Below are 25,723 nucleotides of genomic sequence, written 5' to 3' on the forward strand. Positions count from 1 at the left end.
ATCAGTGGCATTTATTGAGCGCTAGATGTAGCAGACAGGTGCCCTGCCCACAATGAGCTTAAAGTCTAGAGAAAAGGATGTTCTCTCAACAATTTGGGGAGAAGCAATGTGCTGGCAATTCAAAATAGTCCCAGAAAAGATGTGGGCTATTTGGGCTATGTCCAAGTTCTGAAAGCCAAACCACACTAGCTCATCTCAACCAAGAGTCTAGTGGTGAAGAAGAGGCCATGATGTTAAAATATCTCAGTCGCTCTGCCTGGCAGAATGTTAAATTCAGGCCTAGTCATGTATATGAACCCCGGGCACCTGATACTGTGCCGTGCATTCTGTGGGTGCCCAACTGATACTGACTCACTTCCAAAGGAAGACAGTTTTCACGCTAGAGATTATAAAAAACTAATGAATTGCTATATACTCTATTACACGCTCAAAGAGTTAGCACGCAAAGAGGAAAATATGGAGCTTATGACGTTTAATATTCACATTTGCATCAACAGAGAGAAGAGCTAAAATATCTGGGTCCTATTTAGTTACCCTGTACACAGCACACTATTAGTTCTCCAGGCTAATGGAGGGGAGAGGTTGCAGAGGTAACTGAAATGCTTGGTAACTACAATACACACTTCTCTAGGAGTAAATTAACAATTTTAAGTCCTCACAAAGTGACACGGGGTTCACCAGCATTTAATTCAGGATAATAATCCAAACCTTCAGGGTTTAGGCTGGATGTTTATTTTTAGAGCGGTTTATGATTTTGTTTTTATGGAGCAACATGCCCATGCCCAAACATAACCATACTGACTCATCCCAGCTAAGAGTCTAGTGGTGAAGACGAAGGACAGCATGTAAAATACCTCAGTCGCTCTGCCTGGCAGAATGTTAAATTCAGGCAGGGGGCGGGGGTGCAGATAATTAAAAATTGATCAAGTGGAGATGCCTACTCCTCCTCACTTCTCTCTCTCTAAATTTCCTAGAAAAATGATAGGAAAAATAAGCAAACATTTACTCAGGAGGCTGGACAGGATTTTCAATAATGACCAAGTTACAATTCTTTCTGGGTAACCTAATTTCACCTCTCCGACTTCACCAGAGAGATACAGAGATACATATGGTATCAAAAAGACTTCAATTTAAAAAATACACTATTTCAAATGCCCCCTCCCTTAACTTTACAGTGCTTATGTGTATCTCTTTTGTCTACTTCTCCTCTCTACACAGAAAAAGAGATCAGTAATTTTCAGTTGGGCAGGGTAAGGTGGCCCTGAAAACAAGAAGTACCATTAACCTGCAGTTGGGCTCCCTATAATGCACAGGCCCATCTTGAAACCTGGAATGGTTTTAATCAGTCAGCCAACCAGTGATAATTATGGAGCACTTACTGTATGCAGAGCACTGTAATAAGTGTTTGGGAAAATACAATATAAAAGGATGGGTAGACACATTCCCTGCCCACAAGGAGTTTACTGTCCAGAAAACTGGGAGACAGAAAATAAAATCAATTATAGACATGTACATATGTGCCATGGGTGGGGTGAATATCACGTGTCAAGAGGGTACAAATCCAAGTGTCCAGGTGATGTAGAAGGGAGAGGGAAGAGGGAGAAAAAATGGCTTAATTGGGAAGGGCAACTTGAAGATGTGATTTTAATAAGGCTTTGAAGGTGGGGGGAGTGGTGGTCTGTCATACATGATGGGGAAGGAAGTTCCAGGCTAGCGGCAAGATGTAAGCAAGGTGGTGAGATGGATGAGACTGGGATACAGTGAGTTAGCTGGCACTAGAGTAGCAAAGTGTGCAGGCTGGGCTGGGTGTTGTCTACAGTGATACAACAGAATGAGAGTCCTGTTTGGGACAGGGACAGTGTCTCCCAGATTAACTTGTATCTATCTACCCCAGAGCTTGGGACAGTGGTGGACACATACTAAGACTTAATACACAAAAAAACCCCCAAAGAACAGAGCTGATAGACATATTCCCTGCCCACAAGGAGCTTACAGCACAGAGGGCGAGACAGACAAAATAAATTACGGCTATGTACGTAGCTGTGGAGCGGAGGTTGGCGTCAATATAACATGCTTAAAGGTTACTGATACATGTGATTAAGCAATGCAGAAGAGAGTAGGGGAAATGAGGACTTAATTGTGGAAGACCTCTTGCAGGAGATGTGATTTTAATATGGTTTTGAATGTGGGGAGAGTGGTGGATTGTCGGATGTGAAGGGGGAGGAGTTTCCAAGGCAGGGGCAAGACACCGGAAAGGGCTTGGTGGCGAGAAGAGGCACAGTGAGTAGGTTGGTGGAGGCACAGTGAGTAGGTTGGTGTTAAAGGGTCCATTGTAAGAAATCAGTGAGGTAAGGTGGGAGGAAGTGTCATAAAGCCAATGGTAAAGAGTTTGTTTGATGAGGAGGTGAGTGGGCAAACCCTGAAGGTTCTTGCGAAGTAGGGAGACAAGGACTGAACTTTATTTTAGAAAAAATGATCTGGGTAGCTCATGGGCTGGGGAAGAGATCTGACAGGAATAGACAGAAACTAGTCCCACTAATAGGGTCCAGAAATAGAGGTCCTTATGGTCAGTTTTATGGTGGAGACCACAGTCCCCTCCCCCCAGCCTTGCCGCTTTATAAGATCTATGCTTATTCTTTGTTAGCATTTGACCAAAGGGTCTGTACAACATCTTTCACCCATAAATGATACGTAACTCAGGATCCTGCAAAACTTCAACATCTAGGAAAGAGAAAAAGATATTTCATTTACAAAAAAGACAAAGTGATCTATGTGGATGACATTATATACGCGCTGCCAACACAGAGTAAAAGATTTCAGTAGCCGAATGGAAAAAGAGTTCAATGACTAGCCTAAAGGTTGGCCCATTTTTACCCAAGGCCACATCCTGGGATCTTTCAATGGGCCTGATTTGCAATGAATCACTGAATGGGAAATGGTAGCAATTCTAGTATTTCTTAAGAGCCAATTTAGAAAGAAAGGAAACTTAGAAAGAAAGGAAACGGGGAAGTAAACTGCATGACAATGATACCATCTTGTTGCTGCTTTCCTTTAGCGTTATAACTTGAAAGATCAAGAATTGGTTTGTGGGCCCCAAAAAATAATGCATGATTTTTTAAATGGTATTTGGGAAGCAGCGTGGCTCAGTGGAACGAGCCTGGGCTTCGGAGTCAGAGGTCATGAGTTTGACTCCCGGCTCTGCCACTTGTCAGCTGTGTGACTGTGGGCAAGTCACTTAACTTCTCTGTGCCTCAGTTACCTCATCTGTAAAATGGGGATTAACTGTGAGCCTCACGTGGGACAACCTGATTACCCTGTATCTACCCCAGCGCTTAGAACAGTGCTCTGCACATAGTAAGCGCTTAACAAATACCAACATTAATTTGTTGAGTGCTTACTATGTGCCACGCACTGTCCTAGGTGCTGGGATAAACACAGCATAATCAATTTGGACACAGTCCATGTCCCACTTGGGGCTCACAGTCTTACTCCCCATTTTACAGGTAAGGCACAGAGAAGTTAAGTGATTTGCCCAAGGTCACAAAGCAGACAAGTGGTGGAGTGAGGATTAGAACCCACGTCCTTCTGTCTCCCAGGCCCATGCTCTATCCACTAAGCCACACTGCTTCTCCACATTCTTTGAGGAATGTACAGCAACTTCAGTACAACTGGTTCTAGGCAATGCCATAGGACAAGATTCTATCATGATATTAGAGCCCAAAGATTTCAGGATTATAACAAGATATCACTAAGGTAAATTTACATTACATTATCCTTCTTGCCTATCAACAGGTACTTCAATTCATTATTATTATTATTATTATTATTAATAACAGTAATAAAAAATAATTGTGGTATTTCTTAAGCGCTTATTCTGTGCCAAGTATTTTTCAAAGCGCTGGAAAAGGTACAAGACCATCAGGTCAGAAATAGTCCCTGTCCAAAACAGGGCTCACAATTTAAATAAGAACAAGAACAGGAACTAAATTCCCATTTTAAAGATGGGGGAACTGAGGCACAGAGAAGTGAAGTGACTCACCCAAGGACACACATAAGATAATTACAAAAATTGTGGGAATATACTTGCAAAAGTTTGGGAAGAGAACTTGTAATGTTTTAATTCTTAGGTATCTTGGTTCAGTCCTATTCAGGTTTTGTACATAGCAAAAGACATGAAAATAGAAACTAACTAAAAAGAACCGACACACTTTAAAAGGACTATAGCTAGGCCATTGACCAGTTTCTTTTACTGAGGTCTAACCAAAAAATATTTTATTAGCAGCAATATGTAAGCAGTTAAATAAAGTCTTTGGAGCAGTTCCCCTCAGTGACTGGAGCTGGTTCAATAATTTGAGAATTGATTCATGTTGATTCGACCTTCAGTCCATAGTGTTGAATGGACAGGAAGTGTACCTGCTAATTCTGCTAATTATATATATAAACCCCATATTAATGAAGACCTGTACTACACTATACATGGCTTAATTAGCACTGAGCATAGAACTTGCACACAACTGTTCCTTTTGATATCATAATTGGATTCCATTTAGATAGATGTGCATTTTCATAATAATAATAATGGTATTTGTTAAGCACTTACTGTGTGCCTAGCATTTTACTATGCACTGGGGTAGATACAAGATAATCAGGTTGTCCCACGGAGGGTTTACAGTCTTAATCCCCATTTTCCAGATGAGGTAACTGAGGCACAGAGAAGTGAAGTGGCTTGCCCAAAGTCACACATCAGACAAGTGGCAGAGCTGGGATTTGAACCCACATCCTCTGACTCCTAAGCCGGCGCTCTTTCCACTAAGCCACACTGCTTCTCTACTGCTGCTCTCTGCTTCTCTACTGCTATTTCAGAGCAATATTCCCTAATTCCATAACAGCTGTCATAGCTAAAACATACAGTAATGACATACATTATGGAAGAACTAGGTGTATATATGCACGATAAACTCAAGTCAAAATTTAACATTACCTTCTGACCTTGTGAAAGGATAGCATAGTTGGGTAAATATTTTCCAACAATGACTGCCTACAATTCAAAATTAAATTGTTAGTGCTCAAAATTCCAGGCGAGGGAATACATTCTTTAAAAATGGTATTTGTTAAGCACTGTGTGTTAGATACTGTACTAAGGACTGGGGTAGATGCAAGCTAATCAGGTTAGACACAGTCCATGTCCCACATGAGGTTTACAGTCTTAATTCATATTTTACAGATGAGGTAACTGAGGCACAGAGAAGTTAAGTGACTTGCCCAAGGTCATACAGCAGACAAATGGCAGAGCTGTGATTAGATCTCAGGTCTTCTGACTCCCAGGCCCGTGCTCTACCCACTAAGCCATGCTGCTTCTCAAGAAATAACGTATTTTAATTTTCTTAAACTGTCTTACCCTCTTAAGCTAATATCACTGGACACATAAACCAAAGCCAACTCTGACAGATGGGAAAAGTCATATATAAACAGAAAAAAAACGTAATGCATGTTCACTACTTTGAAGCATACTAATGAAGTCTCATGCTGGCCACTGGCTCTCCTCACCTCTAATATGGCCACCACACCTGAAAACACATAGAGTGTAAGGAATTTGGAAGGAAAAAAATGACGTTTCTGCTTGGTTTGTTTCAATCCAAAAACATTTCTTCGATCTTCCCCTTGCACCTTTCCATGGAAGTCTTCGGTCATGTAATGAGCAGTTCCTCCACGTGTGTCTCTCTCTCATCAAATGATTTAGGGTTCCACAGCTGCAAAAACCACCTGCTGCTGCTATGTGGCTATTGTTTTTTGGTGCTCTCCCCCTTACTCTTTGTGAAAAGAATCTGGTCCTTTTATTAAAAAGGCTCATTCCCTTCTGTTCTCTCTGAAACACAGCAAATGGGAAGCCCAGATGGCTGTAGTTAATTATCTTAGTGTTGATGGATTATAATTCTTCTTATTCTTGGTGGACTAGCAAGGAGCTTTCAGCCACAAAGTCACTTCATATGTCAGAGTCAACCTAGTGCTTAGCTAATACCATTTTAAGACCCTCCAGTGGTTGCCCACCCACCCACCTCCACATCAAACCAGCTCCTTATCGACCGGAAAACACTGGATCACCTTTCCCTCTCCTATCTTAACTCCTTGATTTCATACTACAACCCAGCCCACATACTTTGCTCTTCTAATGCCACTATTTACTGTACCTCGATCTCATCGGACTTGCCACGGAGCCCTTGTCAATATCCAGTCTCTGACAATCATCTCTCCCTTCACCTCTGACAATCACTCTTCCCGTGTTCAAAAGCTTAATAAAATCACATCTCCTCCAAGAGGCCTTCCCCAACCAAGCCCTCATTTTCTCTTCTCCCTCTCCCTTCTGCCTGCATTCACTCATTCAGTCGTATTTTTTGAGCGCTTCTGCATCACCCTTGTATTTAATTTGCACCCTCTATTCACACGCTCGGCCCCACAGCACGAGTACATATCCGTAATTAATTTATATCGATGTCTGTCTCCCCCTCTAGACTACGGTCTGTAGGGGCAGAGGACACACCTACCAGCTCTGTTACATTGTACTCTCCCAAGAAATTAGTACAGTGTCCTGCACACGCTAAGTGCCTAATCAATATGATTGACTTAAGAATCTGCTCAGGAGACTGATCTGGGGATAACAAAACAATTACGGAATAAAAGCTTTGAATGTATATATGTATGTAAAATTGTTCTTTGTCATTGAAGATGTGTCAGAGGGTGACTTTAACAGTATCTGCTAAGCACTTACTATGTGCCAGGCACTGTTCTAAATGCTGGGATAGATACAAGATAATCAGGTTGGACACAGACCATGTCCCACATTGGTCTCACATTCTTCATCCCCATTTTACAGAAGAGGTAACAGGCATGGAGAAGTTCAGTTACTTGCCCAAGGTCACACAGCAGATAAGTGGCCGAGTCAGGATTAGAATCCAGGTCCTTCTGACTCCCACGCTCGTGCTCTATCCACTAGGCAATGCTGCTTCTCATTCACTCTGTGTAAGGCTGAAAAGGCACCTGCAGATCATGCACCTTATTCTTGCTCTGTTCCCTTGTTACCTGGGGGCACCACCTGGCCCAGCTTTCATTTTGATACTCTTCTAGAAGAGATGCTGTACCTCCCGTTCGATCTTTTTTTTTTACGTCTACCCAATTGGAACAAGTGGGTTCCAGCCCACAGACAGATTGGACATATTGGCCCAGAGAACAGGGTCGTGATAGTATTTACGTCCTTGTTTACCGCTTCTTTAGCTACTCAAAAGGATCTCTTGTAAATCCTAAAGGGAAGGCAATCACAGGCTCTCTCTGGAAACTCACTGGAAGAATAAAACACTGTAAGAACAAAACACTATATGAAATGAAGTTGGGTCTAGGCTTCCTCAGAGAGTATAAACCTGGACCAAATTAGTAGTTTGTTCCCTTATAACAGCAAGGTTGTGTTTTTGAAGAACCCTGTGTGAGGGAAGACTCCTGCCTTAAATGACTCCACGGGAAGCAGCGTGGTCAACTGCATAGAGTAAGGACCTGGGTTCTAATCCTGGCTCCGCCCCTTATCTGTGTGACCCTGGGCAACTCACTTCATTTTCCTGTCCCTCAGATACCTCTTCTTTAAAATGGGGAATCAGACAGAGAGACCCATGTGGCACATGGTATGTTCAACCTGATTAGTTCGTATCCACTCCAGTGCTTAGAACAGTTCCTGGCACATAGTAAGCGCTTAACAACTACCATTAAAAAAAAAAAGCATAGATATAACCATTTCCCCTGACACCCAGTGCTCCTGACAGATATTTATTGTCAGAAAAACAGTTCCTAATTCTGGTGGGATGCAGTATCTAAATACATATTGTGAAGACATATCCAAAATACGTATTGCGAGGGCACACGTTATACTAGAATTGCCTCAGATTCCTTAGAACTAGCCCAGGTCCCAGTCAATCAATGGTGCTTATTGAGAGCTTCCTCTGCTTGTTGCCAAAGTGCAGGTACACTGGTGGGCCAAGAAGCATTGCTGCTATTAATACTGAAGTTCTGATAACCGCTAAAAAGTGTCAGCCTGCTTGAAACACGCTCTATTACGCCTTTTTCTCCCCACAGATCCTCTTAAATGCCACCTGGTGCGACAAAAGGCATGTTGGTTGATTTTAATTCTGTTGTTTTTGAACAGTCTCCCTTCTAACTCCTTGCCCCCCACTGAAACAGTAGTTGATAACCCACTTTTGTGATAACATGTGGGTTTGCAGGAATGTATCTACTGTGACGCACTAGGAATGGATATTTTTTAGAAGCTATTACTAATAATAACTGTGGTACTTGTTAAGCACTTACTATATGTCAGGCACTGTTCTAAGCGCTGGAGTAGATCCTAGCTCTGCCACTTGTCAGCTGTGTGACTGTGGGCAAGTCACTTAACTTCTCGGTGCCTCAATTACCTCATCTGTAAAATGGGGATTAAGACTGTGAGCCTCACGTGGGACAACCTGAATACCCTGTATCTACCCCAGCGCTTAGAACAGTGCCCTGCACATAGTAAGCACTTAACAAATACCAACATTATATAAACCTGGGATTCACCCTCTCTTGACCCCATGGCTCCCTCCAGTTATCACCCCATTTCTCTCCTACTATTCCTCTCAAATTCCTTGAGCGAGTGGTCTGCACCCGTTGTCTCAAATTCCTCTTTCAATTTTCTCCTTGACCCCCTCCCATCTGACTTCTGTCTTCTTCGCTCCACAGAAACTGCCCTCTCAAAGGTCACCAATGAACTCCTTCTTGCTAAATCCAAGGGGCTCTACTCCATCCTAATCCTCCTTGACCCCTCAGTTGTCTTCGACACTGTGAACCACCTCCTTCTCTTGGAAACGTTATCCAACCGTGGCTCCACTGACTGTTCTCTCCTGGTTCTCCTCTTATTTCTCTGGCTGTTCATTCTCAATCTCTTTTGTGGGCTCCTCCTCTGCCTCCCACACCCTAATTGTGGGGGTCCCTCAAGGTTCAGTTCTGGGTCCCCTTCTATTCTCCATCTGCACCCACTCTCTTGGAGAACTCATTCGCTCCCATGGCTTCCACTACTACCTCTATGCAGATGATACCCAAATCTACATCTCCACCCCGATCTCTTTCACTCTCCAGTCTCGCTCCTCCTCCTGCCTTCAAGACATCTCTACTTGGATGTTCTCCCTTCACCTCAACTTAACATGTCCAAAACAGAGCTCCCTATCTCCTCACCCAAACCCTGTCCTCTCCCTTTCATTCATTCAGTCCCCTGACTTATCCATCACTAGAGACAGCACCACCATCCTTCCTGTCTCACAAGCCTGTAACCATGGCAATATCCTTGGTTCCTCTCTGTCATTCAAGCCACATATTCAATCCGTCACCAAATCCTGTCGGTCCCACCTTCACAACATCGCTAAAATCCGCCCTTTCCTCTCCATTCAAACGGCTACCACGTTAATACAATCACTCGTCCTATCCCGCCTGGATTACTGCATCAGCCTCCTTGCTGTCATCCCAGCCTCCTGTCTCTCCCCACTCCAATCCATACTTCTCTCTGCGGTCTGGATCATTTTTCTACAAAAACATTTAGGACATGTCATCTCCCTCCTCAAACATCTCCAGTGTTTGCCCATCCGTCTCTGTATCAAACAAAAACTTCTCAGCATTGGCTTTAGAACACTCCGTCACCTTTCACCCTCCTACCTCATTTCATTTTTCTCTTTGTACCACCCAGGCTACATATTTCACTCCTTTAGTTTTAACCTTCTCACTGTGCCCCGATCTCGCCCATCTCGCTGCCGACCACTGGCACATGTACTGCCTCTGGCCTGGAACGCCCTTCCTCCTCAAATCCAACAGAAAAGTACTCTCCCCCTTCTTCAAAACCTTACTGAAGGAACATCTCCTCCAAGAAGCCTTTCCAGACTGAGCCCCACTTTCCTCCTCTCCCACCCAGCTGTATCACGGTGCCTTGCTCCTTTTTGTCTTTTCCCATCCCAGCTCCACAGTATTTATAATAATAATAATGTTGGTATTTGTTAAGCGCTTACTATGTGCCGAGCACTGTTCTAAGCGCTGTATTTATGTACATATCTGTAATTTTACTTATTTTTATCAATGTCTCCCACTCTCTATATTGTAAACTTGTTGGAGCAGGGAATGTCACTGTTTATTGTTGTACTGTACTTTCCCAAGCACTTAGTACAGTGCTTTGCACACATTAAACGCTCAATAAATATGATTGATTGAATGAATGAGACAGAAACAGTGCACGGTGGCAAGATGCCTAAACAAATCAACGGCTAATGTTCTCCCCATCACCACCAAAAATTCTGGGATGACTCAGCCTGGCATCAATTCTACAGAAAACAGATGAATTCCTGAAAATAGCTGCAGAAAACCCTGATGGAAATCAGAATTCAAAGTTGTGGAGAGGGACTCAGAAGGATCTGGCCAGTTACAAGGTACTTTGTGAAGACAAGAAGACTGTTTGCTCTTAGATTTCCACCCTTTATTCACCCCTCCCTCAACCCCATAGCACTTAGGGATATATCCGTAATTTATTTATATTAATGTCTGTCTTCCCCTTCTAGACGGTAAACTCGGTGTGGGCAGGGAGCGTTCCTACCAACTCTGTGATGGAGTACTTTCTCAAGTGCTTAGTACAGCACTCTGCACACAGTAAATACCATTGATTGGTTTAATTTAAGCTGGACAAATTCTTTACTAAGTTGAGAAATCTCTACCCCAGTCGACAGAACAAGCTTCTCCTACATAATCACAATACAATTCTTCATTTAGCTCAGCTTATAAAGCGATGCCCTGAATTACTTCAACAAAGATTAAACTCTAGTTTAGCAGTGCTTAACATAAAAGTACATAGCACCTACATGAATTGCATATTCTTTTCCTAGAGGTTTTGGAATGGATCCCAATTTTATAAAATGCAAACCTTTGGGAAAATGCACCCTGCGATAAAACTGTCCAAGAGACGTGAGTTTAGTTCCAACAGTCTAACGGACTAAAGGCAGACTGTCATTTCTCTGCCCTGCAGAATGAGATGGAGTATAAAAGCCAAGAACTGACTCCACCTTAATCCAGATGGGCACATATAATTTAAGAAAGCAGAGAGTAGAGAGAGATAACTTGGAAGGAAACTAATCTAAATCAGTCAACCAATTGATGGTATTTATACCAAGCACTTTCTGAGTGCAAAGATCTCTACTAAGGTCTTGGGAAAATAAAACAGAAGCTAATCATATGACCCTTTCCCTCAAGGAGCTCACAATCAAATCAGGGAGAGAGACAGACAGAATTTTTTTTTACAACAGCATGAGGAAGATACGACAAGAAAGAGTTTAACCATATTTGAATATTCAAATGAAGATCTAATAAAAGTATGCCTATGCATATAATGATGATGCTATCAATGTAGTTAAGTTCTCCTGGAAACTAAAAACATGTAACTACTGTTTTCAACTGGATTTTTTTTAAACCAACCAAAATTTTTCAAGGACAAGATGCATGCTTCTTATGTTAGCCTCTAATATAGGCAGTTTCACAGTTAGAGATGCAATTAAACTTGTAGGAAACACATTTACATCTGTCCTCTGACTCATTCGCTGTCTCAGAAGTATTAACAGATTTTCCATTGTCCATTAGTTTATTACGGATCAATAAAAGTCCAGGTTGATGGGATTCTAGAATTAGAATAGCATGAAAGGTAATATCTGGAAGATGACTGCAGCATTTCAGTCAGGACATGGGTTCTCACAGATTTAAAATTGCAAACAGATGACTCAGTGAAAAGAACAGAATCTGAAGCAGGTATATATTTAGCAGTAGGTAGGGATGAGAAAGAAAGGGTGAAGTAGAATACAAAATCTCTTTTGTGAGATGCACACACACACACAGAGTGAATGTGTACATTAAAAAGCCTATCTTTTGCTTTAAAACGTAGCTCAAACTGCATCTAGTCTCTTGGGTGCTTTCATTTTTTTTAATCTTTTGAAAGTTTGGCATTCAGACAGCCACAGGGTTTAGTAGAAGAAATTATTAACGCACGTCTGCCTATGAAAAGGCATCAGTCACTGCTTTCATCTCCTGTGCTGGGTGAATATTTTTCTCTCCATGCAGTGCAGGGTAAAATTTCATAAGCCAGAACCACTCCTTTTAACCGTCTAAAAAATTAGAGCCCCAGACCACCTAAATCCCTGCCCTTCCCACCCGAAAGGTAAACTTGAGGAACAACGAAGTGAAATCATTCCTTGTTCAGGGAAACCTGGCTGCTAAAGTTTCTCTCTTTAACTTATAACTCAAAAAGTAGTCCTAGATTATCGGCCAAAAAACCCATTTTTTTGAAGAAACATTAACCGGAACATCTTTTAATGGTCCTGATGGGTTTCTAGTAAGAATATTTTTCCTTATCGTAAAAAGGCCCTTGTTGTGACACTATATTTTATTTCCAGCTTCATTCTGTAAATTTTGCTGGTGTCTCAATCTACCGTTTCACAGATTCCATTTTTGTAAACTAAATCCTGGTTACTGCTCTTAATTGGTCCCACCTGATTCCGTAGAGTGCGTTAAGAGAGCAAAAAATTCATCAGAACATTTAAAAAGTGCTTATTTGGAGAAGTGGCATGGTCTAATGGAAAGGGTATGGGCCAGGGAGTTAGAGGACTTAACTTCGGCTCTGCCACATGTTGGCTGCGTGCCCTGGGCAAGTCATTTGATTTCTCTATGCTTCACTTACCTGATCTGTAAAGTGAGGATTATATCCTCCTCCTTCCAATTTAGACTGTGAGCCCATTTGGGAGAGGGACTGTGTCCAACCTGATTATCCTAAATGTATTTACCCCAGCACTTAGTACAGAGCCTGGGACATAAAAAGAGTTTAACAAATAACTTTAAAAAAACCCAAAACCACACAATATAGTTACATGTTCAAACTGCCATATAAATATGTACCTATAATTCTAAACTCACTTTTTTCTATGTACATTTGTAAATACTTGATTTTCTTAGTGTTTATTTTCACATTCTAGTCAGCAAAAGGACGCCTTAGGCTAACAGACCAGAGATCCATCATCATCTATGCTATATAAATCTACTGCTAAACTGAAATTGGCTTTTATCACTCGATTCAAGTTGGCCAAAAATACTTGAAAGGAAGGTTTTTAAGCCAAGGTGAGCACGGTTAAAGCAGTTCAGAGAGCACCCTAAGAAATACCAGGATTAAAATTCAATAGTGCAAGATAGCAAAAGAGATCCAGATACTAAAAGATTAGCGTCGTAAGGAGGCATGGCTGTTTTTAACCTTTAATGTTCTAATAACCTATTGGTAAAACAGAAAATGGCGTATGGGTCACGAACCAGAAAGTGACGGAGAAAGGATTCACAAAATTCTACAGTAAGTGGGAATAAACTGTCTAATTCTAGTTCTAGGGAAAGCATGGTAGAGGTCAGTAACTACCTACTGCTACAGGTTCTGTTTTCCTCACATGAGACTCTTAGGATTTCACCAGGCAACTGTACACGAGGCAGGCCAATGCCTGTAAACTGGGCCAGAAACAGGAGTGGGTCACTACATAATCCTAGTGCTCTTCGGCTTTGCAGCGAACCCCCACCTAAGTATGAGGGGACATACTCTAGCACCAACAGGAGCTCTGATGAAGCGTATCTTTGAGGATGCCTCAGACCCGCCCCCCCCCCCCCCCCCCTCCCCCCGAGAGATGCCCAAAGGACAATCGTCTTCCCAAAGTGGCTGTTTTGCCAAGACCATCTTTTGGGCCGACATTAATAGTATCCAACTCCAAGAGAGTAGCCTAGAATTTTGAGCCTTAACAAACACTTATGACTGTTTTAAACTTTGCGTTCTTTGTACAAACTGGGTCAAGATGTAAGTGGATTATGTATTGTGATCACAAGTTGACAACAAACATTAAAAATGTACAAATTAAAAGTGGTTTAAGCCAATTCTGAATCTGCGGACTGTAATCGCTCGGGGATATATTCAAAGTGATTGGGAGTAGGAGCTTGTATGCTTTTGTTTATTCTGGAACACATGGAGACCCTGGGGATTTCTAGTGGAAGGACATGACCAAATTAGCCGAGTCTTAAACTGTAAAGAGATTTGAGTGGGGACTTCTGATTTGGGCAATTTTGAGATGAAGAGATAAAACAAAGTGGGAAGGGCTGTACCTAATATTGTTAATTATTCCAATAGAAACGGCATTAGAAAACCAAGACGACATCATTCGGAAATCTTTTACTGATATTTGACATAAAAGGAGAACAGTACAGCATTTTACAAGTTTGCATGACTATGCTTACCTATGGTGCAGTTTGTGGTTATTTTCCTCCGCTTGGGATTGTGTCGTAGCAGTTCTAACTCTCGTTTGGTTGGCTCCCAAGTTGAATACTTCTCTCCAATGCCTGGGCAGACGAAAAGAGATTTTTCAAGTGTTATTGGTTTAGACCAACTGACCCTAACTTCAGATAACTTCTGCTACACACTGTCAATGAAGTTGGATTTTATAGATGCAGCTCCACATTTTCCAGTGTTTTTTTAACATTACTCTTTAACAGGGATTAAAGAGCATGGAATTTCTTTTAAAGACTCCCTGTCCCCACCAAATTGTAGTTTACTTAAATTGGCGAGGAAAAGGAAATCACTCCAATTAAGATTATGCCAGCAATAAGAGCGATCTGTTACTTGTCATTTCAAATGTCCCCAGGATTTTCTTTGGATTTGGAGGTCACCAACTGGCCACAGGTGACTTTCATGTGGCAGCCATAAATGAGCTAAAATAGGGCAACTCGGACAAATGTTTCCCATCACACGAGTTGAAACTGAAATACATAAAAACCGATGCTGAGCAAACTCCAACAGATCCAACCTACTTGCCAGCTGCATCCTAGTTTTAAAAACATCAAGGTGGAGCTGGTATATTATAGAAAAAGAACACACACACGCACAGAACCTAAGAATAGTGGAGTCAGTCACTGTTTTATATCATATTTCACCATAAAAATATCCTCTCCCTAAATCACTCCTGGGCATAAGAAACTTTCGGCTTTATAAATAGGACATTGTTGTAGATCTGGGCAATCCGAGAAAGATAAACATGTATGAGAGCATCACAATCAAGAGGGCTTAAGATCAAGTGATCGTATAAATAAAAATAATAGTGTTGATGATATTTAACATATTACATATCAACACTACCCTTCCATCTTTTAAAACTCGAGTTAAATATTATTTTCTTTAATCCTGTTCCCAAATAAGCAGTTTACACTATGGACCTAGTTGGAATTATGAATTGGAATTGTTTTCGGAGTAAAATACGAGGTTGTTGAAAGCTGCTGGAGAACAACAAAAGGGCAACTGGAGAGTACGATAGGTTAATGGGTAAAGAATCTGCGCTTCTACTATAATTTCCAAATGAAAAACCATAGCAACGGTAAAGTCCGGAAGGCTGACCAGTGAAAGTGATGCTGCAGTAGCCTATGCAGCAAAAAAGGAATTGCTATGCAAGGCCAGTTATAGTGAGTCACAAAAGCATTTCGGCATTAGGAGAGAAAGAGGCAATCTATTCTAAAACTGAAGATTAAAGTCAATTAGAGTTGATCTTATTCTGTGCAAAATGCACAGCGCTGAAACTGTGGTAAAGGAACTAAATTATAAATTACATACAAGAAAAGGAGTGTACAAAAGAGTACTGCAGGCTTATATACACCTTCTGGATGGGGTAAGTTAAATTTTAATAGGCCTTTGATCTTCATTTTCCGAAATAGCTGTGCCTGTTAGGAAGTCACCCGACCAAAATAAAGACCCCTCCAGACCTCCTCTCTCCCTCATCAATGTTACCCGCCCCTAAAGAGTCTTGCAGTGGCAAACACGGTCCATTCAAATTCATAAGGCACAAAAAGAGATGTCTGTCTTTTTAGACAGATGTTTTTAAAGCATCATCCACCACTGCTTTACTGGTTCACGATTCTGAAATCAAGCAGAGCATGTGATGTCAAAGTTCGATGCAAGCTCAGCACCTCCATCTCAATATTCGGTGCTAAATCAAAGTTGGAGGGGCCAGGATAGGACTCATTATACAAGACAGTCGATCAATCGATCAATCATATTTATTTAGTGCTTACTGTATGTGAAGCACTAAGCGCTTGGGAGAGTACAATACAACAGGGTTGGCAGACACAATCCCTGCCCACAACGAGCTTACAGTCTCATCTACAGTCGATCTGAATGAATGGCTGTAATGACTCTCTAGTATTACATGCGAAAACACCGCCATATACGGGAAACCCGCCAGGTTCCCACTGATGGGATAATGGTAATATTGGTTCACCTTGAGATTTCCCATAAATTCTTTGAACACCCCAATTTAAACAGAGAGCACAGGTTAATTCTTATGGAATCTCTGCAAATACAAAATCTCATTTTCATGAACTGTTAGACTAAGTGAAAATGGCTAAGGGGAAAATACCAAATGTTAAGGCCTAATTTAGGTTTTCAGGAACTCCAACACACTAGATAGCTACCGTGAAAAATTCATTATAAAAGTCACATTTAGCCAATAAACCCCTTTACTGACACATTAGATGGCGATATCTAAAAGTCCACAAGAACTTGGTAACACTGCTCTGATTTCTCTGGAGAAAAGAGAAACAAGAATGAATTTAACAGATGCACCTGCTTATAATTCTGAATGGAGAAAACAATTGAGAAGCAGTGTGGCCTAGTGGAAAAAGTCTAGGCCTGGAAGTCAAGAGGATCTGGTTTCTAATCCCGGCTCCATCTCTGGTCTTCAGTGTGACCTTCGACAAGTCTCCTAATTTCTCTGTGCCTCAGCTCCCTCATCTGTAAAATGGTGATTAAGACTGTGATCCCCATGTGAGACAGGCACTGTGTCCAACCTGTTTATCTTCTACTTACCCCAGCACTTATTACAGTGCCTGGCACATAGTATGGCGTTAAATACCATTTAAAAAAAACAACACACAAAAAAACCCAAGTCCTGCTTCAATTAACATGGTGTTAATGCTAAAATCAACACAAAAAGCAAAAAAAACCAACTAACGGCAAAACAGGCTCAAAACCTTTCTATAAGTTATTTTTATCACGCAAAGTCACAATATATGACCAACGTAAGGTTGGAGTACCCCCATTACATAGTAAAGTCCATGAGGGCAAGCACCATGACTCGCTTTTATTGTACTCTCCCAAGCACTTAATGCTTCTGCTCCATACACAGTCAGCGATCAATACATCCTATCGATTGATTAAAAGGCAGCGCTCAGTGATTTCGATGCTTAACTGAATTTCACAGAGAAAATCAGGGGAAAAAAAAGAGCATTTGTTTATATTTCCTCCCCCAAATTTCTGGTAAAAAATGATTCTTCCCACCTTCAGGATTCAAAAAAAAGAAAATCAATCTGGCCACAGGGTCCAGAAATGAAGAGAACATTTAAGTTTAGACTCATTTCTTCAACAGGTATATCACAAGTATCTGAAGTGGGAGAGAAGTCCTTTCAATTGTCAACACAACTCAGTTTCAAATCTCGCCTACAGCAGAAGCTTGGCAGATAAGTCTCCACCTCTTTTTTTTTTTTTTAAAGCAGCTTCAAGTGGGAAGAGGCCAATGCTGATACTGGATCCCCTTAGGACCCAGTGTGGATTGGATCTCTTAAAGAATTCTGTCCCGTGAGTAAAGTACCCTTCGTGCCAGAGATGCTCGATCCTCGTTCCCGAGACGCACTGCTGCCTATTCAAAGTGGCTGTTTTAGCACTCGGATACATTATGCTTCATTGGGTTAAAAAATAACTTGCTGGAATATTTCAAAATCATTTCAGATGGCAAACTACACACCCCAAGTCTAAAGAAAATGGAACTACAGGGTAAGCTGAATTGAAACGATCTCATTTTGCCAAAATATCAATATTAGCCGGGGATCAACAACAAAAATCACATTTTGCTTTCGCATGGTTTGTTCCCAAGGGGCAAAAACAAGCAGTTTAATTTTTAAGTTTGCACGACCCGTTATCCAGGCAACCTGTACTGCAGAAAGGAGGCTGCTCAATATAACACTGCCCCTGTGTATGGTCTTTGTATGTCATGAAAACATAGGGAATGATCAAAATTATATTCTTGTGATTCTCAGAATATTTGAGTCTGAGGCCTCCTACAATAAAATGGTAGCAGAGAATCACATAGGTCTCAGTCCCAGGAAAAAGGCTGGCTCGTTCTTACATTTTGACGGTCACAAAATGGTTATTTGGTTTACAGTCCCTACAGGTAAGGGAATGAAAATATGAGATACCAACTCATCTTGAGAAGGTCTTTTATTCTGGTTGTTGGATCAACTATTGGTCCAGGAGAAGATTTTTTTGGTCTTTTTTTCACATGGAGGAGAGCAGACTAAATGCAAAATTCTAAGTTCTTTCGCTAATATCAGCAGGAAAGCACTTGGGTGAGTAAAAGCAATCTATCCCGTTATCTCCAACTTCTACAGATTCACACCATCTTCTGGATGAACTGCTCCAAAACCTGCCACAGCAAAGAGGGAATTTTGGGATGGTTTAGTCACGAATCAGGCTACCAAAACACTTCCTAGTCCTCAGAACTTTTAAGACTTGAGAACTGAATTCAGAACTTGCAGGGTATGAATAAGAAGTTTGCTTTCCCACAGATCAATCAGTGTATTGAAATAATAATGAAAATTGTGAGGTTTGTTAAGTGCTTATTGTGTGCCAGGCACCGTACTAAGCACGGGTGGATACAAGCAAATCCGGTTGGACACAGTCCCTGTCCCACGTGGGGTTCACGGTCTTAATCCTCACTTCACAGCTGAGGAAACGGAGGCCCAGAGAAGTGAAGTGACTTGCTCAAGGTCACACAAGGTCACACAAGGCTCAAGGACAAGGGGCAGCGGTGGGATGACCACTCATGACTTTCTGACTCCCATGCCCTACCCAGTTATACCACGTTGCTTCCCGGTGACTTGCTCGAGGTCGCCCAGCAGACAAGATATGTTTGGGTTTCAGTCCACATTTAAATACCGGCTTCTCCATTTTACAAAAGCATGCTTTGGAATTGGGAAAGGTCGTGCCTCCGCCTAAGAAGAGGGCTAAAGGACCTTACAGTCTTGCTAGATTGTCTGCTCCTTGTAGGCAGGGTCCGGAGGGTCTACCAATTCTGTTGCACTGTACGTGCTAAATACTTAATAAGGTGCTCTAGACTGTAAGCTCACTGTGGGCAGGGAATGCGTCTGTTTATTGCTATATTGTACTTCCCAAGCACTTAGAACAGTGCTTTGCATAGAGTAAGCGCTCAATAAATACGACGGAATGACAATGTTCTGTACACAGTAAGCGCTCGATAAATACCGATTGATTGACTGACCGATTGAGCCCTGACCTAGAATCAGATGACAGTGGCTCCTCTCGGCCCTTCAAAACTCATTTTCTGGAAGCAGTCTTCTCCTCCATGCATCTCGGTTTCTCCATCTATAAAATGCCTGGCCCCACATGACAGGGATTTGAAGAGGATGAACGTAGCCCTCTAAGAGTCTTTTTACTAAAAATCCAAAAGGATACAAAGAATCTTTGAGGATGAATGGGATGGGGAAATACTTTGAATTCTTCAGAGGAAAGATATTACATGAATTCAAGGTTACAGAGTACTATTTTGCTAAACTGGTTCAACTGCGGGCCTCCTGCTTGGTCCTCGAGGGATAACAACAACTCCATCCTGTGCTCTTTCCTTTATAGGAGGGAGCTCTTAGCCCTCAAGGAGCAAGTAAGAGTCCTAGCAGTACAGCCCAGCCTGCACTAGCTGCAGGTCTGAAACCACCTTCCAACCACCCAGTGGGAAACTTTATCCATACAGAAAGCAGTGAATGTTTGGCTGTGGAAAAACTTGTTTTTGGGGACCTGAAGTTGTCAGCTAATTGCTTAGAAACTGAGAAATGACGGCTAAGCACTGGATGTCGGTGGCTTTCATATGATCGTGTTCTTTCAATAGGGAAGACATCCGGGGCTGGATTCTCCACTTTGAGTCCACAAGAATGCTAGAAGCGTGCCAGGATGGAGGTAGGACAAGCTTGTCTTGCCACTCTCCTCATGTATTTTTGCCTTTCGGTGAGGCACAAGCGACACAGTAGAAAGAATGGTCAAGTTGCCAAGGCTGCAGCGGCTTGGTGGATGGGAAATGAACTGACCTATGCATGCTAAATTGCAGAACAGTACTGCCGCTCTTCTAATCAATCGATGGTATTTATAGAGTGCTTACTTTGTGCAGAGCACTGTACTAAGCGCTTGGTACAATATCACGGAGCTGGTACACATATCGCAGCCCAAAGCACGTGTACAATCTTCTCTACCCCTCTGTCTCAGTCTGGAACTGGCAAAAGTCACTGGAGCTGGGCCTAATTCAGCTCTGCCCACTGGGTCTGCATGGCTTGGGAAAGTCATACATTCAGTTGTATTTACTGAGCACTTACTGTGTGCAGAGCACTATACTAAGCACTTGGAAAGTACAATTTGGCAACAGATAAGAGACAGTCCCTATCCAACAATGAGCTCACAGTCTAGAAGGGGGAGACTGACAACAAAACAAAACAAGCAGACAGGCATCAGTAGCATCAAAATAGATAAATAGAATTATAGATATATACACATCATTAATAAATAGAATATGTACAAATATACACAAGTGCTGTGGGGCGGGAAAGGTGGTAGAGCAGAGGAAGGGAGTAGGGGCGATGGGGAGGGAAGGAGGAGGAGCAGAGGAAAAGGGGGGCCTCAGTCTGGGAAGGCTTCCTGGAGGAGGTGAGCTCTCAGTAGGGCTTCGAATGGGGGAAGAGCTAGTTTGGCAGATGAGAGGAGGGAGAGCATTCCAGGACAGCGGTAGGACGTGGCCAGGGGTCGATGGTGGGACGAGGCCCAGTGAGGCATTTAGCTACAGAGAAGCAGAGTGTGTGGGCTGGGCTGGAGATGGAGAGAAGGAGGTGAGGTAGGAGGGGGCAAAGTGATAGAGAACATGGCCGGGGATAGAGCTGAACAGAGTAACCCTCAGTCAATCAGTGGTATTTACTGAGCGATAACTGGGTGGAGAGCACTGGATTAAGCCCTCGGGAAAGTACAATGCACCAGAGTTGGTAGGCAGACAGGGGAATGACTTGCTTGTAACCTCTCTGGGCCTCAGTCACCTCATCTGTAAAATGGGGTTTTAAGGCAGCGAGTCCCATGTGGGACATGGACTGTATCCAACCTGATTAATGTATACTGACCCCAGTGCTTAGTACAGTGTCTGACACATAGTAAGCGCTTAACAAATATTAGAAGAAGAAGAAGAAGAATAACCAGCTTGTACTCAGTATGTCACCAGTGACTTTTTCTTAAAGCAGATCACAATAATTTGTGTCTACCCCAGAGCTTGGGATAGTGACCGGCATAAAGTAAGCACTTAATGAATACCATATAAAATGATAGAAATAATAATAACCATACGCAGAGCCACCCTGCCCACTGGTAAGGGAAAGAATAATAATAGTAATGGTATTTGTTAAGCGCTTACTATGTGCTGAGCACTGTTCTAAGCACTGGGGTGGATACAAGGTAATCAGGTTGTCCCACGTGAGGCTCACAGTCTTAATCCCCATTTAACAGATGAGGTCACTGAGGCACCGAGAGGTCAGACGGCTTGCCCAAGGTCACACGGCAGACAAGTGAAGAGCGGGGATTAGAACTCGTGTCCTCTGCCTCCCAAACGCATGCTCTTTCCACTGAGTCACGCTGCTTCCTCCCACCTTCTATAAAACCCTGCTCTGTCATGTGAGGCATGGGATGATGCAGGGCAGCCTTCCAACTCTCCGGGGGGGGGGAAAAATAACCATTATTAAAACCGACAGCGTTACTGTTGGGAATACCTTTAACCTAAGCAATTGCATCAATTCAGCTTCACTGAAGAATTGGGCACGGGGTTAATTTACTGTCTCTGAATTATTCAGCTCTTCTATTTGGTGGCTGCACCAAGCAATTTTATTTGATTTTTTTGGGTTCTGAACAAACATAGTATTCAGCCCAATAACTGGCTGCTCAAAAACAACAACAAAAAATGTTACTGAAGTTCAGAAATGGACGGTTTCCAAGACAGGGTCTTTCGACATAAACATTCTTTTTTGATCAGCCACACCATCGGTTCTCATCCTCCCATTCATCACAAAGGCTTCTTTTGGAGCAGCTCAATCCACGGAAGGTTATAGGAAATAGACGGCAAATCTGTCCCTATCCCCGAAAGCTCTCTTTACATAAGGAAGGTGAATTGGCATTCGCAGGTTGATTCCTTAACCATCGTTCTGCTCTAAAATGGCAGGATAATGCCCCAGAGGGATGCTCGTTAGTCAATTGCGTTCTCAGCCCGGGCCTCTTACCTGTCATTGTACACTGGTAGTGAGAAACCACTGTTGGGGTGAAGGCTAAAAAAGAAAAATTAGGGAAAGCAAACTGAATAATAAAACAAATGTGTGCACAGATATTTGTGTGTAAATATACTCTACACATACATAACATATACAGTGTGTGTACACAGAGAGAGGGAAAGTGAGAGCAAGTGAGCTTGTTTGTGTGTGTGTGTGTGTGTGTGTGTGTGTGTGTAGGCACATTCGATAAAATCAGACATTTATAAAGAAGGCATATCATGTGAGGGGAACAGACTTATTACCTAAGGTAACTAGGAGAGTTAAGAGGTAGATTACTACATTCTCTACCTGAAATCCCTTTACTTTGATTATCCAGCATAAGACAGTTTAAAATTTTCATTTAAATCCGTTTCGGCTACAATTTTGCAAACTGCACATTTTAAGCAAAACAGTCTAGCTCCTAGAAACCACTAGCTATATGAATAAAGGTATATCCATCCCCCAGCTTTTCTCATTAGCCCTAGCGATTTCTCTCTTCCCCTTACTGGAGTTTGCCATTGACAGCTTTGTGAGGGACTGTGGTAATTAATAAATAAATCAGGCAGATACTTAAGGAAAACCAAACCTTGTAATTTCCAAGCTTTCCGTTGTTCTTCTTTGGCAATTTGTTCCAAGTCTTTGTCGTATATGTAATCCTGACACATAAAGCAGTATATACCCCCATACAAAAGGTCTATGGCTGCAAAAAAGAAGAAGGGAGAGGGGAGGGGCGGAAACAAGGGACAAAAAAAAAATCGAATTAGAACCAAAAGATAAAACTGTTTCACATTACTTCCCGAAACCAAGGACTATGGCACGCCTCTTTAAGACGTGTTTCTTCCCCAGGTAAGAATTAAGGGTGTTTGCACCTCGCTCTTTTCACCTTTGGCCTTTGGGGCCAATACTGGATGAATGGGAAGAGAACCAAGCTACAATCTTCTATTAAAGTCTCTTACGTAGATTGTCAGCTCCGGGTGGGACAGGGATTGGGGCTGACCTGATTTATCTTCTGTCCGTCTCAGTGGTGAGAAACGGTGCTAGGCAAGGAGAAAGTACTTAACACTATTATTATTACCTTGCTACATCAGATATATGTGGCCGCACGGTCCCTTTGTGACCCTTTCCGGTGGGTAGTATTTAACACCTGAGCAGAGGATAGACGGTCATATACGGTTTAAATACATACTTTAACAGTTCTTGATGTTTAGCGTCAGCTAGCCCTGTCGCCTTTTTGAGCACGCCCAAATTGGATCGTCTTCCACTCTCAGCATTTGTCTGTTTAGGCTTTCACCATAGGGAGTTAGTCCAATTCACCGGAGGGAATGCTAATGGATTAGGAGATTTGGATTTTAATTGGGGGGCTGCCATACACAAGGGTGTGGCCTCAAGTAAATTCTCATGGAGCTTCCTGCTGTTTCTCAACTCCAAAACTGAAATAAATTCCTGACCCATCCCCCCACTACTTACCTCCCAAAGCATTAGGAGGATAAAGAGGGTAAATAAAGTGTTTTGAATTACTACAAGAAAGGTGCTATATGAATTCAATATAATACTATCACTATTAATAAGGCATCTGAATGAATGTCCCTGGGGGTAATTAAATTATCTCTGGGTTAAAATTAATTTGCCGCGTCGCATAAATCGGACTTCAATTCGCCCAATTAAATCAACACTGGCAGGAGTCAGATTAATTGATTAGTGGCAGAACTACCATTGTCTCAGCAGAGCCCAAGGCTCCAGCACCCACGTCTTAGAATTCTTTGCAGATTCGGAGGAGCCTTTGGTCCCTTAGGCCGACTGGCCTGGGAACAGACCGAAGAAAAATCTGATCAAATTCCCTCTAGATCCGGGTAACACCTCAAGTCACCGAACTAAATAATCCAGGGCCGACTCAAGGCAAAACCTGCAGCCAGCAGGCTAGCAGCCCGGTAAAATCTGAACTAAGCCTTCCCTAGCAACAGCAGGATGAGAAGCAGTGTGGCCTTGTGGATAGAGCACGGGCCTGGGAGTCAGACGGACCTGGGTTCTAATCCCGGCTCCGCCGCTTCTTTGTTGTGGGACCTCGGGCAAGTCATCTCATTTCCTCTGTGCCTCCGAAACCGCATCTGTCAAACTGGGGTTAAACTGTGAGCCCCGTGTGGGACAGGGACTGTGTCCAACCTGTTTTTGCTTTTATCCACCCCAGAGCTCAGTACAGTGCCTGACTCTAGTAAGCGTTTAACCGACAGCACGGTTATTACTGTTATTATCAGCCATTAAAATAAAAATAAAATGCTATTATTTTGTTAAGCTCTTACTACGTGCAGCACTGTTTTAAGCGCTGGGTAGATGCAGGATAATCAGGTTGTCCCACGTGAGGCTCACAGTCTTCATCCCCATTTTACAGATGAGGGAACTGAGGCCCAGAGAAGTCAAGTGACTTGCCAACAGTCACACAGCTGACAAAGTGGCAGAGCCGGGATTCAAACCCATGACCTCTGACTCCCAAGCCCGTGCTCTTACCACTGAACCACACTGCTTCCCGAGGAAGTGAAGGGATGAGGCAGGCTTTTACGCGCTGGTCTGCAGCCACTGATGTTGGGGTGAGGATGGCAGTACCCGTTGGGAGCCGCAGCCCCACGAGGGGCAGGTGAGCCTTTGAGATGGACTGTTCAGCGGCCCCAGCGAGGGGCTCGCCATCCACGTGGACGAGGCGTACGTCACGCAGGCGGTCACGTTAGGGGAGCGGCCGCGAGCACCCCCGGCCCGAAACCGCACTTCCTCTTGGCCCTGCACATGCCTCAACCCTGTAGGATGGGAGAGGAAAGAGAGCGCAGAGGTGTGACTCCACTGGCCTCTGCCCCGCCGGCCGACACCACGAGAACAGGCTGTGGGTGCCCAGTGATATGTGACCCGTCTCGTGGCACGTTTCCTCATGGCCACTTGGTATTAATAATAATTATTAATAATTATGGCATTTGTTAAGCACTTACTAGGTGCAAAGCTCTGTTCTAAGTGCTGGGGAGGATACAAGGTGATCAGGTTGTCCCACGTGGGCTCACAGTCTTCATCCCCATTTTCCAGATGAGGTAACTGAGGCACAGAGAAGTGAAGTGACTTGCTCAAAGTCACACAGCTGACAAGCAGCTGAACCGAGATTTGAACCAATGACCTCTGACTCCCAAGCCTGTGCTCCTTCCACTGAGTCACGCTGCTTCTCTATTGACAGTGCCAGTATTGACAGTGGAACTGTTGC

The 25,723-nt window shown here is 42.8% G+C and overlaps 1 protein-coding gene across 13 annotated transcripts in view; it reads right to left on the reverse strand.

Moving 5' to 3' along the window:
• Positions 1 to 25,723, reverse strand: part of USP22 (ubiquitin specific peptidase 22) — a 252,394-nt gene that overhangs the window by 76,897 nt on the left and 149,774 nt on the right. For 10 of the 13 annotated variants that reach the window (XR_005659710.1, XM_029052314.2, XM_029052304.2 and 7 more), the window contains 3 exons: positions 23,075 to 23,188; positions 22,462 to 22,506; positions 14,350 to 14,451 (listed from right to left, as the gene is read on the reverse strand). Coding sequence is in view for 12 of the 13 variants with exons in the window: in XM_029052314.2 (XP_028908147.1) it covers positions 14,350 to 14,451; positions 22,462 to 22,506; positions 23,075 to 23,188 (261 nt within the window). In the remaining variant the exon portion in view is untranslated. The remainder of the gene's footprint in view (positions 1 to 14,349; positions 14,452 to 22,461; positions 22,507 to 23,074; positions 23,189 to 25,723) is intronic. The other 3 variants (XM_029052315.2, XM_029052308.2, XM_029052305.2) reach the window with 1 other exon arrangement.

Source organism: Ornithorhynchus anatinus, chromosome 2 (genome assembly GCF_004115215.2).
Source record: "Ornithorhynchus anatinus isolate Pmale09 chromosome 2, mOrnAna1.pri.v4, whole genome shotgun sequence".
In the NCBI taxonomy this organism is placed as follows: Eukaryota; Metazoa; Chordata; class Mammalia; order Monotremata; family Ornithorhynchidae; genus Ornithorhynchus; species Ornithorhynchus anatinus.